The sequence below is a fragment of the Mesoplodon mirus genome (genome assembly GCF_964341445.2).
Source record: "Mesoplodon mirus genome assembly, chromosome: 18".
In the NCBI taxonomy this organism is placed as follows: domain Eukaryota; kingdom Metazoa; phylum Chordata; class Mammalia; order Artiodactyla; family Ziphiidae; genus Mesoplodon; species Mesoplodon mirus.
In genome coordinates this window covers 42,134,427-42,148,668 of record NC_138994.1, presented here as the reverse complement: position 1 = coordinate 42,148,668, position 14,242 = coordinate 42,134,427, and the positions used below count along the sequence as shown (strand labels likewise).

At 41.6% G+C, this 14,242-nt stretch overlaps 2 protein-coding genes across 2 annotated transcripts in view; one reads left to right on the top strand and one right to left on the bottom strand.

Moving 5' to 3' along the window:
* The first annotated feature begins 219 nt into the window (after nucleotides 1-219).
* Nucleotides 220-1,597, top strand: LOC309793834 (cytokine receptor-like factor 3). The gene is given in 3 exon segments (XM_082604614.1): nucleotides 220-486; nucleotides 488-1,078; nucleotides 1,082-1,597. Coding segments are annotated over 3 exon segments (1,314 nt in total). The 5' UTR covers nucleotides 220-225; the 3' UTR covers nucleotides 1,544-1,597.
* An 8,422-nt stretch (nucleotides 1,598-10,019) lies between these two features.
* The window catches only part of HS3ST3A1 (heparan sulfate-glucosamine 3-sulfotransferase 3A1), a 79,216-nt gene continuing 74,993 nt past the window's right edge, over nucleotides 10,020-14,242 (bottom strand). Inside the window, exon 2 of the mRNA XM_082604888.1 lies at nucleotides 10,020-11,003. Within this exon, the coding sequence (XP_082461014.1) occupies nucleotides 10,382-11,003 (622 nt within the window). The 3' untranslated portion in view covers nucleotides 10,020-10,381. The remainder of the gene's footprint in view (nucleotides 11,004-14,242) is intronic.

The window sequence follows — 14,242 nt, the reverse complement described above, 5'->3', positions numbered from 1 at the left end:
TTGTTACAGGGCAACATTGTGAATGTATTTAATGCCACCGGATTATACACTTCATGGTTAAGATGGTAGATTTTATGTGTATTTTACCAAAAAAAATTTTTTTAAGGACACTTTTAAACAAAAGAGAGTTCAGGTGCTTCCGCCTGCGCGTGGCCGCTCGGGGCCGCTCGGCGGCACCCGGGACAGTCGGGAACCGCACCCGCAGCCGCCGGCGACGAGGGGACGATGGAGCTGGAGCCCGAGCTGCTGCTGCAGGAGGCCCGCGAGAGCGTGGAAGCGGCGCAGAGCTACCGGCGGGAGCTAGGCCAGAGGCTGCAGGGGCTGCGGGAGGCGCGGAGGCAGATCAAAGAGAGTGCATCCCAGACGAGAGGTGTCCTCAAACAGCATTTTAATGATTTGAAAGGAACCCTTGGGAAGCTCCTGGATGAGCGATTGGTGACCCTTTTGCAAGAGGTGGACACCATTGAACAGGAGACCATTAAACCACTTAGATGACTGCCAGAAGCTGATAGAGCACGGAGTTAACACTGCAGCGGACTTAGTCCAAGAAGGTGAGATCGCCATTCTGGGTGGTGTAGGAGAACAGAATGAAAAACTGTGGAGCTTTACCAGAAAGGCCTCACACATCCAGTTGGACAGCTTACCAGAGGTGACTTTACTGGTTGATGTGCCTTGCTTATCTGCTCAGTTGGATGACTCAATTCTTAACATAGTGAAAGACCATATTTTCAAGCATGGAACAGTAGCATCTCGCCCACCAGTACAGATAGAAGAATTGATAGAGAAACCCGGAGGCATCATCGTACGATGGTGTAAGGTGGATGACGACTTTATCGCCCAAGATTACAGGCTCCAGTTCCGTAAATGTACTTCCAGTCATTTTGAGGACGTGTATGTAGGCTCTGAAACTGAATTCATAGTATTGCACATAGACCCCAATGTTGATTATCAGTTCAGAGTCTGCGCCCGAGGAGATGGCCGACAGGAGTGGAGTCCTTGGAGTGTCCCCCAGATAGGTCATTCCACGCTGGTGCCTCATGAGTGGACAGCTGGCTTTGAGGGGTACAGTCTGAGCCGTTGAAGAAACATAGCACTTCGGAATGATGCTGAATCGTCCGGTGTTCTCTACTCCAGCGCTCCCACTTACTTCTGTGGGCAGACATTAACATTCAGAGTTGAAACTGTGGGACAGCCAGACAGAAGAGACAGTATAGGAGTGTGTGCAGGAAAACAGAACGGACATGACTCCCTGCAGCGGGATCAAGCAGTTTGCATTAGTACAAATGGTGCAGTTTTTGTAAATGGAAAAGAAATGACTAATCAGTTGCCCGCAGTTACTTCTGGGTCCACTGTCACATTTGACATGGAAGCTGTGACTCTAGGATCCAGCAATAATAATGAAGGCGGAAACATCAAGCTTCGAGTAACTATTAGCTCAAATAACAGAGAAGTGGTGTTTGGTTGGTTGCTCGATCAGTCTTGTGGTTCCCTTTACTTTGGATGCTCGTTTTTCTATCCTGGGTGGAAAGTGTTGGTATTCTAGATTTTCAGATGATTGGCTTTGGGTTTGCAGGGGTTTCACATAGCTTTCCTCAGCCCAGTTCAGTTGTCATGGTTTAAAAAATGGTTAGATTCATCTCTCAGTTAAGTCATTGGAAACAAATTATTTACTGGATTTATTTTCCAATATCTTAGCAATAAGAGGCGTGAATATTGTGGACAAAACAGTAATGCAGTCCATTTTATTTTTAGCATAGTGTTAATTGGAATATCACATCACAATAAAAATCAAATTGGCTTTTAAAAGTATGAGGTGATACAGACAGCCCTATGTACCTTTCCACTGTACTTCTTTTTAAAGTTGGCTGTAAGAACACAAAAATGTAACATAACATTTTTTTTTATTAAATCTTTATCTTTTAAAGATCCAAGGCCATCCAAGACTTTAGAATGAATAGGCAAGAATAGACCAGGTAGAATGTGCCACCATGTATGCCGTAATATACACTCTCTTATGTGTTCTCCACAGGAGTGTTGAATATGCTCTTCATATTCAGGGATTTGTAAGCAGTATTGAATTTTATCTCATGTTCAGTAATCTTTAAATCCCAAAAGCATGATAATTTTTGCATTTTTAAAAATTACTGAGCAAATGTCTACAACAGGCAAGGTGTTTTCTTTTGTTCTTTCCTTGCAGTTCAATTCACGATAGGTTAGAGGGTTTTTACAGGGTAAAACTACTTATGGAAGTAGTATGCACAGCAGTGTTAGCCATGTCCCATGTTTGAAATATGCACAGGTGCATATCCAGCCTCAGTGACATGCATGTTGTTCTTCCTAGGGTCTGAGCTGCAGTCCAGTTTCATGTCAGCTTCATAAATGGTCTTTTAGTGGACCAAACAAATGTAGGGTAAAAACTTGACCTATTTTTTGGAAAACTTAAATTTGTTTAAAATATTTATTTGAAGGACTTAGGATGTAAAAATGATTATTTTGCTATATAACAGCTTAAGATCTTTTTTCTTTTATTTTTTTAATTTTTTATTTATTTATTTATTTATTTATTTATTTTTACTGATTTATTTTTTATTTTTTGCTTTATAACAAATTTAATCAGTTATACATATACATATGTTCCCATATTCCCTCCCTTTTTTTTTTTTTTTTTTTTGCGGTACGGGGGCTTCTCACTGCTGTGGCCTCTCCCGTTGCGGAGCACAGGCTCCGGATGCGCAGGCTCAGCGGCCATGGCTCACGGGCCCAGCCGCTCCGCGGCATGTGGGATCTTCCCAGACCGGGGCACGAACCCGCGTCCCCTGCATCGGCAGGCGGACTCGCAACCACTGCGCCACCAGGGAAGCCCTCCCTCCCTTTTTATGTCTCCCTCCCACCCTCCCTATCCCACCCCTCCAGGCGGTCACAAAGCACCAAGCTGATCTCCCTGTGCTATGCGGCTGCTTCCCACTAGTGATCTACCTTACGTTTGGTAGTGTATATATGTCCATGCTGCTCTTTCACTTTGTCACAGCTTACCCTTCCCCCTCCCCATATCCTCAAGTCCATTCTCTAGTAGGTCTGTGTCTTTATTCCTGTTTTACCCCTAGGTTCTTCATGACATTTTTTTTTCTTAAATTCCATATATTTGTGTCAGCATACAGTATTTGTCTTTCTCTTTCTGACTTACTTCACTCTGTATGACAGACTCTAGGTCCATCCACCTCACTACAAATAACTCAATTTCATTTCTTTTTATGGCTGAGTAATATTCCATTGTATATATGTGCCACATCTTCTTTACCCATTCATCCGATGATGGACACTTAGGTTGTTTCCATCTCCGGGCTATTGTAAATAGGGCTGCTATGAACATTTTGGTACATGTCTCTTTTTGAATTATGGTTTTCTCAGGGTATATGCCCAGTAGTGGGATTGCTGGGTCATATGGTAGTTCTATTTGTAGTTTTTTAAGGAACCTCCATACCGTTCTCCATAGTGGCTGTACCAATTCACATTCCCACCAGCAGTGCAAGAGTGTTCCCTTTTCTCCACACCCTCTCCAGCATTTATTGTTTCTAGATTTTTTGATGATGGCCATTCTGACTGGTGTGAGATGATATCTCATTGTAGTTTTGATTTGCATTTCTCTAATGAGTAAAGATGTTGAGCATCCTTTCATGTGTTTGTTGGCAGTCTGTATATCTTCTGTGGAGAAATGTCTATTTAGGTCTTCTGCCCATTTTTGGATTGGGTTGTTTGTTTTTTTGTTATTGAGCTGCATGAGCTGCTTATAAATTTTGGAGATTAATCCTTTGTCAGTTGCTTCATTTGCAAATATTTTCTCCCATTCTGAGGGTTGTCTTTTGGTCTTGTTTATGGTTTCCTTTGCTGTGCAAAAGCTTTTAAGTTTGATTAGGTCCCATGTGTTTATTTTTATCTTTATTTCCATTTCTCTAGGAGGTGGGTCAAAAAGGATCTTGCTGTGATTTATGTCATAGAGTGTTCTGCCTATGTTTTCCTCTAAGAGTTTGATAGTGTCTGGCCTTACATTTAGGTCTTTAATCCATTTTGAGCTTATTTTTGTGTATGGTGTTAGGGAGTGATCTAATCTCATACTTTTACATGTCCCTATCCAGTTTTTTGATACAAGAAGGTATTGCAGGGTAAAAGGTCACCTAGAAGAAAGATGATATGGAAGTAAGAAGGGTGGGAGGGCCTCCCTGGTGGCGCAGTGGTTGAGAGTCCGCCTGCCGATGCAGGGGATGCGGGTTCGTGCCCCGGTCTGGGAGGATCCCATATGCCGCGGAGCGGCTGGGCCCGTGAGCCATGGCCGCTGGGCCTGCGCGTCCGGAGCCTGTGCTCCGCAACGGGGGAGGCCACAGCAGTGAGAGGCCCGCATACCACAAAAAAAAAAAAAAAAAAAAAGAAGGGTGGGAAAAAAGGGGTGAAAAGATATTTGTAAGTTATTCAGTTGAGAGGAAATGTGGAGTTTGCTGGAAATGCTGAAGAGCTGTAATAGCCTAAACTTTTTTTTTTATTTAGAAAGAAATAAAAAAAAATTATTCAGGCCTAAATACGGTATAAAAGTGCTTTGACTCATTCTATATATAAAGGTAATTTATTATTATTCTAGAATATTTACTTGGACTTTTCATGACAAAGAACAACTGATCTGGGGTTTAAGGGGTAAGATCAAGTGGTCTGAAACAAGAACTATGTTTTGCTGTAAAGGTATCAGTTGATAGTAACTCATCAGGAACTCTTGTTCCTTCTGAAAAACTGCAGTGAAATGACTGCAAAATTTTCTTGCTTCCTACTGTTCCCTAGTTGACCAGCTGTTGCAGGCTTGAAATAAAGAAATCTGAGCTTAGATAAGGCTTTGTGGGAAAACAGGTGGGAGAAAAATGCCATTGCCCAGACCAGAGGCAGACAACCTTTCAGGAGTGGAATGCCAAGCTGCTGACCCTGGCTCTTCAGGTCAGGGATGAAGGACAGGGCCCTGGGGACCTGGGAAGTGTCCTTCCAAGAACCCTCCAGCTCCAGTCAAAAGTGTGCCCACAACTTTCACCTCTGTTTCATCCATCTTCCTTCGGGCCCTGTTTTCCTAATGTAAATATTCTCTGGGAAAATGAAACTCATCTAACCTGCATCTGTCTGGGTGTCTACATCAGATAAACAGACTACTTTCCGTAGAGCTAAAGCTCAGAGCAGTTGCCCCAGGTGGACCACAAGGTTTTCCCCAGGAATCTGAAGTGTGAAGTGGACACCATCAAGTATGGTGCTTCTGATGAGAGGGTACAACTTAGACCAGTAGGGTTAAGCCCATAAGGACACAAGGGAGCAGTGGACACAGGCAGGGTGAGGGGGGAGAAGTTACTTGAAAAGTGAAGGAAGCAGGGACCTAGGAGGTAGGAGGGGGAAAGGCACATCACTTCTCCTTGTGATGAAAACAAGCCCCCAAGGATGGTAAACACTTTATGATGACTATAAAGTGACTTTGGGTACGTGGACCATAGTTGGACAATGTCTAGACCAGACAGTAACCTGAATGCCCCTGAGGAATTATCAGTTAGCGCCAAGCTAGGAATCTGGCCTCATCACGTACCAGCCAGGCAGAGCTAACAAAGGATGCCATTTCTCATCATATGTGATCCTTCGAATATACCTAAAATATCAGACCTAGGAATTGGGGGATGAAAAGGACTCACAACAGAATGTATGATCCCTCTTTATTGTTACTTTTTATTTTGACAGTAAAATTAGAGGAGAATTAAGATGTTGAGCCTATAGCTATTAAAAGAACACAACCAACTGTTGGAAATTTAACTAGATAATTAGGGTTATAGCCTGAAACATACTAACTAAACATCCTAAATGTCCCACAATGGATTCATATATTAGAAGCAATTTCTATTTTCAGTTTTATTTCCTCCTGACTTAACGAAAATCCATTATTTTATTACTCTGTATTTGAGGTTGCACTGCCTTGTAATTTTCCAAAATTCATTTTTTTAAGCTTTAAACGAAAGACCTGCCATTCCACAATTTCATGATGTGACAAACAGGTCTATACTTTCCCTATCCATGTTTTTCACCCATATAATTGAGGCTCTGAATGCAAATCTGTTTTCACATCGATGAAGATATTTCAAAGACCATAAATTCTACAGTAGCACTGATGTTTCTTGATGTTTGGGTTTTGAAAGTCCCGTTCTTCCTCAGTGATTACAGGATGCAATAGGAGAATAGGTGGGTATTTTATTTCTACACTAAGACTTTCACTGGACTCTGAGCCATATTTTCTTAATTTGGGGAACCATACGATTTTCTCTTCCCTGATTCTATGGTGGGCCCATACAAAGACCTGGGGTTTCTAGAAAATGTGGCAGTAAGAATTCATCTTCCTTTGCTATTATTCAGCCACTCAGGGCCAATTGTAAACCATAGCACATCTATCTGGATTTAGCTGGTTTACAGAAGTCCAGCCATTTACTTCTATTTCTCGACACTTGGTTGTGTCAGGTGACAAGAAATACTGTCATGGCACTCTCATGGAGGCAAACTGAAGCTGCAAGACTCGAAAAAGACTTCAGAAATGTTTTATCAGAATGACATTTTTCCACCTGAAGCTGACTGATTCCACTTCCCAGAAATGCAGTGATCCATTTGTTACAAGCTGCTCCTGTATCTCAGTTGTAAAAAACCCAGCTCAGCGATGCTTCTCTTTAGTACCTCTCTTGATAAAGCACACCCTTAAACACTGATCTAGTAACTATAGTGGAGTCACTTACAGAGTTAGAGAAGGAAAGGTTTTCAAGAGAAAACCTAGAGTGGTGAGTGAAAGAATTACTAGCCAAACCTTAATTCAAGTCTGGTTTTTAGACCTGGTTTGGACACAAGACTAGCTGTAACTGGTGTACTTCTTCAACTGGAAACCTCAGCACCACTGAGGTGCTGATATCTATGTGTAATAACAAAGAATTACCACACATTTTGGGTGTGATAATACTTTGTTATGAAGGCTCTCATGTACATTATTAGATGGCATCTATAATCCACCATGCTTGGGACCCCAAAATATCTCCAGACATCGCTTGGAATGAAAAATTGTTTTTCGTTAAGAGCCACTGTCTTAAGTGTTAGTTTTTTCATCTGTACAGTGGAATGTAAGTGGAGAGTAGGTGGTGGTTTAAGGGGAAAAGATGTACTTAGGGTAATCTGCTACATTAATCTAAGCTATTATCGCTTTATTTATTTATTCACATATTAAATGTTGGTTATCTTCATGGGTAACAGATTTGGCAGGTCTCAGCTGACAGAACAGGATGCAGGTGTTTAGAAAAAACGTATCCTCTTTACAACTGTAAAATCAAGAGTTAATTTAGAGAGACACATCAATGTTTTAAACCCCTGCATAACCAGCTAAAGAAAGGATTCAAGTGCCAAATGGGGATTTAATCCACATCACCATTCAGGTTTATTCTAACTTTGAGGATATTTGAAAATAAGAAAATTAGAGTGGGATTAATACTTCTGGAATAATAAATATCCGTTCTCTAGAAGCTTATTAATCTGTAGTTAATAGGACAAAATTAATTTCCCTTAAAATTTCTTAGTCACCGGAAGAATTTATACGCTATAGGCATGGCCTCAAAAGCAAACGATTCAGAATGAAGCTGTAGACCTCTGGTTGTTCTCTAAGAGGGGTGAGCTTGGAGGAAGGATGATTACAGTGTTCAAATCAAGAGCAGAGCCTATGATCTGATGTAGCTAAATGGACGAAAGAAACCCGAGGCCAAGTCCGTGTATAACAAGAGGAAGTACCACATAAAGGCAGAAATGGAAAATTCATGTTCTGGGGTACGCTGACCCAAGATCTTTATACACTTGGCTGGGATCTAAAACCTCTACCACTCTTATGAAATCTTAGAAGTTAGAAGGTTTTCCTGGAATGCTCTGTAGTCATTCATTTTAAAAATCATATGACCAAACAAAAAATCTACATGCAAGAAGAGGTTCTTTGCACTCGATTCTGTTCTTTTATTATTTCTTAACACAAATAGATGACGGTTGCTGAATGCAGTTGTTAGATGCACTTGTGTCCTTGTGCGAGCCACCTTCGCACAAGGTCCAGCACATGCTTATTAGGGAATCAGAAGCACAAACATGAGTTAAGAGAAAAGACGAACAGAGTTAAAAATGCGTTTCTTGTTGCTGGTAGTGATGATTCAAGTAGAACAAAAAAACAGGCTGTAGTATCGGGAAATTGAGGGCGTAGGAGGGAAGGCTATCGGCTGGGAAAGGGGACCTGGATTGGGGGTTTCCTTAACCCCCATAAAAGAGAATTAATAAATCCAGAGATTTAGAGCAACGATAGAATATCTAGAAACTTAAATGTTTTTCCTTCATTTTAATCCCGTGTTAGGCTTCTCAAGAAATATTTACTTCACCCGATGCAGCATCTATGTCAAATGCACAGTAAAACTGCATATTTTAAAACAACTTTAGTTTCTTTTGATTGACAACACTGGAGAAGAATATTGTTTTAGAATACTGGAGTGTCTGGTCCTTTACATTTTAGCAGGTATGGAAAATTTCCATGAGATTGGAGACATTTTCCTCTTGTGTTTAAACCTGTTATAAAAATGTTGCTGACGGGGGCTTCCCTGGTGGCGCAGTGGTTGCGAGTCCGCCTGCCAATGCAGGGGACACGGGTTTGTGCCCCGGTCAGGGAGGATCCCACATGCCGCGGAGCGGCTGGGCCCGTGAGCCATGGCCGCTGAGCCTGCGCGTCCGGAGCCTGTGCTCCACAACGGGAGAGGCCACAACAGTGAGAGGCCTGCGTACCGCAAAAAAAAAAAAAAAAAAAAAAAAAATGTTGCTGACAGACTAATTATGAATGTTTTATATAGTTTGTGCATATGTGCTCTTCTCTAAACCAATTTAATTCCCATTAATGCTAATCTCGTTAATGCCCAGAGAGGAAAGGAATACTCTTAATAAACTATTGATTTATTTGAGCTATTTAATGGAGAACAGGCAGAAACAGATGGGAGAAGGGGAAAAATCACCACTTTACCCATATCTGCATTTCTTATTTTCCAAATATTAATGAATATTAGGTTATAACTGGTACAAAGAGGAAATGGGGAAAAATAAAGTGACAAAGTGACAGTCCTCCCTCCACCCATGAAAAACTGGGGCCTTGTAAATGAGATGTTGATTGACCTTTTTTTAGTACTAGCTGCAAGTTTAGAAATAAGATATTACAAAGAGAGGCAGATTTTCTTTGTTAAAAAAGAGGTTTATAAAATGAGATTCATATTTGTAAGCTCTTACTGAAGTGGGTTTTTCTTTAAGATAAAAAAGGAAAACACAGTCAAAACAAGAATAGGTAAATTCTTCTCCTACCACACCTTGTCCTACTCCTAGTGTGACTGGCCATCTTGTTCTCCATACAAGAATCCAATAATTTCTCTCAACTTCAATTGAGTCGAGATTTCCATGTCTCAGGGTGCTTTAACAACCCAAGATTGGCTCTTAAAAGATGTTGTGTCCAAGACAGAGTGGTTTCCTTGAGTACAACTGTGTAAGGTGTCTGAGTGCCATAGAGGCTAGCCTAGAACTTAGAAAGCAACAGGAAACCCTCTCTGTTGGTCCCCAAACTAGCTAACCATTTCTAAAGGCTGTCTGTGCCTTTCCCATTCTCACTGGAAAAAGTGGCACAAAATTGGGAACAAGTGGAAGATGAGGTTTTGTCCAGAGTCCACCATCTGGCCTTAGGACACATCACTTAAGCTCCCTGAGACTCAGTTTCCTTATCTGTAAAACGGGGGTAATAATCTCCATGTCTTATGTTATTGTATCACATCTGAGTATAAGGATCAAGAAAGGTACTGTATTTGCAAGCACTGTGGTAACTGGAAAGTGATGTGCAAACATACAGAATCACTAACTGGGAAAGGTGTTAAGAAAAAGTGGCACAGGAGAAAAACTAAAGGGAGAAAAACATAAGGGTAGACATCAATCTCATCCGGGCTTTGTTAAAAAAAGAGAGAGCACGAGCTATACCCTCAGGATTTTCTTAAAAGTTTTAATGGCAGCTGATGCTCATACTTCATAACTGTGCATATAAAACATGAAGTGAACATGGAAAATGGAGAGAATTTAGATGCATGCAGGTTTCCTTTTTTGTTTCTCCAAATGTTTGTGCGCGTAGTTGTACATGACGGTGAGGGCGGAGGCGAGAACAATCTCTTTAACATTCATGGGAAAAAAATACTGAAACATATCAGCAGCGCAAATATTAAACTGCCTCTTCTCTACCGATTGGTAAAAAAATATATTATCTTCTGATATTTTTTTTTCTTTTTAAATTATAAGGTTATCCGTCCCAGCCGAAGTCGTGGCCCGTCATCTGGTAGAACTTGCGGTTGAAGGGCCGGTAGAAATCACGCAGCCGCCGCAGCACCTGGCCGTCGATCTCGGGGTGGGGTCTGCCCTTGGTCTTGCCCAGGCAGTGAGGGCGGCCGCTGCCCTCGGCCTTCTTGAGGCAGGGGAAGCCCTTGGTCTGGTTGAAGTAGAAGTGCTTGTCGGAGATGATGCGCTTGAGGCCCAGGAAGTCCTGCACGCGGCCCAGCTCGCCGGCCGGGTCGCGCACCAGCCGCTCGCCGCTCACGAAGAGCAGCTGGCGGGCGGGGAAGTGGCGCAGCCAGCGCTCCAGGTGCTCGGCGTACAGGCCGATCTGGATGGCGCTCCACGCCCGGTCCACGAGGCCCGCCGTCCGGTTCCTGAAGGCCAGGCTCTCGAAGCTGGGGATGTCGGGCCGCTTGGACAGCGTCTGCGTATAGTCCGAGACGGCCCTGGTCACCGGGTCCCGCACCACCACCAGGAGCTTGGTGTCCTTGGACATGGCCGAGATGCGCGCGGGCGCCTCGCGCGTCACGAAGTAGCTGGGCGTCTTCTCCATGGTGATCTGCCCCTCCAGGGTCCGCGGCATCAGGTCCCTGAGCGAAGCAGAAAGGGACGTTAGGGCCTGAAAACTGAGCGCCTCCCCTGATTGCCACCGCGAGCTCCTTCCCAGCAGAGGCGGGGGTCTTACAGACCCGGAGCCTGAGTTGAGGTACCAACTGCTCTGCCTGCTATATGTGTGACCGTGATCGCGGAGAAGTCGCACAGACGCAAGGCTGTGCACCCCTGGTTCCTCGCGGATGTACTTCATGGGAAATAATAACACGACCGATCTCCTATGGTTGTTGTGATGATTAAACGTATTAATATACCTCAACAGCTTAGAAAAGTGCCTGGCATAGAATAAGCGCTGTGTAATTTTTATTTTTTATATTTGTCAACCCACAAGGCTGTAAGAAAGTAACCTTGATAAACACAATTATATGACTATGGGATGGTGTTAAAATACCCTGAGCCCCTTCTGTAGTTTTCTAACAAACAAAGCGATTACAGTCAACATAATACCATTGCATAGTACACAAAATACTTCTCTTTATAATTCCTGAATTTTCCTATAACAAACAAGACATGAAATAATCCATCTTTTATCTAATAATTTGAAATGCCATTCTTCCAGTAGTCTAAATATCTTGGTTCCTCTTTCTATTGGCCCAATTATCACATTATGGTATATTTTCATGTACATCAAAGTAAATTCTGACTCTGTTGTTCAAAACGTTCGTAATGATTCTTGTCTGTTTATTCTTCCAGATGAATGTGAGAATCACTCTGTCATGTGGAAAAAAGAAATCCTGTTGGAGCCTTGATGGAGCAGAGATTGCTACCTAGTTTAAGCATGCATTCCTACTGAGAAGTGATGGGTCTCGAAGCCAGTCCAAAAGTGTGAGTAGGAGAGGGAAAACCTATTTATTCTTCCAAAAGTGTACTGCCATTAAAGCCACTATTTATTATATATATGAAATACATATATATACATATATTCTAATTTTAAGGCACCATCTTGCTAATTCCAAGTTTTATAAGAAATAGACATTGTTCAAATCAATATTAGATAAATGTATTTGGGAGATTTATTACAATGACAAAATGTATTTTGTCCTTTGATCCACTGATCCAAACTGATAAATACGCTAATATTAGATTCACTTTTATTCCTGGAATAAACCCTATTTGATCATGGTATATTATTACTTCAATATAGTCCTAGACTTGATTCATCATTATTTTGCTTTGGATTTCTCATCCATATGCATTAATGAGATGTTCCTGTAGTTTTTCTTTTGATCAATAGCTTAATCAATTGTGAGAACATGAATTATTCCAGAAATAAAATGAGAAATGTTTCATATTTTTCTATATCCTAAAGAAGTTTCAATAGCAAAATAATTTTCTATTCCTTCAAAATTTGATGGTTCACCTACAAAGCCACCTAATACTGGTACTTTTGGGGTAGAGGGTAAGAAAGGGATTAGAATCTTCAGGTATCTTTTCAGTTTCTTCTGTGGTGGTTGTTTTTTGTAATACTCTGCCGCATCTTGTGTCAAGTTTGGCAATTAATATTTTTCTAAATGAATTATTTTGAAGTTTATCCCAGACATCATATCAGCTGATTCATAAACAATCTGGTGCCCATCTGCATTACACCTGGCACAGATTCCTCAACAGTTGTGGCCGTAAGCCACTGGTGCTGTGTTAGTTTAATGACGCAGGTTTTCTCACACTTTTGCCTTCTTCGATATTTCAGTCAGGTTATCTCTACTTTTTTTTGGAGGGGGAACTAATTAGATATCTCATTTGTTGCTTTTTTCTTTGTTGTTTTAAAAATCTGCAATTCCTTTTCCAAAAGAACTTTTAATGTGTGCCCATTCCCCATTTCTTAAAAATGCCTGAAGGTCTGGGTAGGATAAAGCGAAGACCAGGGAGGTCAGTGTTGACACAAGGGAGACACAGACTGTCTTTACTGCCGATGCAATGCTGGAGCCACTTCGTGACATGAATTCACAGATTTCACCACTGTATATACATATACATATGCACTATATGTGTGTGTGTGTGTGTGTGTGTGTGTGTGTGTGTGTGTGTGTGTGTGTGTGTGTGTGTGTGTGTGTATATATATACACACACATATATATATATATATATATATATATTCCCTTCATGGAATTGAGAAATGGGCTAGACCAACCTACTTTGGAAGCTTAGTTACACTTTTGTAAGATGAGCCAGGAGATCTATCCAGAAACTGTTGGACTATCTCAGTGAAGAAAATTGGCTCAAAGGTGTGAAAAAGTTTTGGACTGTAAAAGCAAACATCAAGCATCACTGAAACTATAAGAAGGAGTATTTGGTGATTTTTTTAAAAGTCAGCATTCTTGCCTCCTTCCCTATCATCTCTGACTTTTAACCACTCGACCTCATATTTCGGCCAGTAAAATAGAGATAACATACTTCACGTGGGAGCTACTGGTTGGTAATCTCAGCCTTCCTGCCCTCCGGCCCTGGGGAAAAACACAGACTCCCCAGTAGCCTTTCAGCAGAGACCAAAGCTGCAGAATGTGCTGTCCCAGAGGAAATATTACCAATATCTCTGAAAAAAGAAACAATATTTTAAATTATCTCAATAGGATAGGAAAAAGAGCTCTCCAAAATAGGAGGAGTTTGAAGAGGAAACAGCTAAAATAGGATTTCAGAGGAAAAACACATTAATTACTGTCATCTACAGGATGAGGAAAGCTGACAGGTTTAGCATCCCCATTGGGATGGGGAGTCAGGGTTAACTATGAACTCTCTGCAATCTACTTTCTTCAAAAACAAAGACGTGCAAGTATAAATAAATCCTCAATGAGGCTTACATTGTACAGCACAGTTGTTTGGTAAAAGGATTCACAACAGAATTCTTTAAAGAGCAATCTCCCTTTTAAATTCTACATTCATTTTCTTATTGCAATTTGAATTTTAATGTTCAGAAAAGTGCTCCTCTATCACATAAAACAAAATGCACATGTACTTTGGAATATCGTATTTCGAGGTGTTTAGGCAAACTTAGAAATCTTCCCTCCTTACCAGAGTGAGGCATGTACTGTGACTCTGTGCAAGGGCTCGGCCTGGGATGGGCAATGAAAGAGCCATCCCAGTACGATGAGAGCTTTGTAGAAACACCAGGCACATGAGGGGAGCGGAAAGGTGTAGGCGATGAGAAGACATTTGAGGTTTGTCTAAAGACAGGACAAGCTGGGGCGGAGGGTGAGAAATTCCATTGAACGATGGGAAGGGG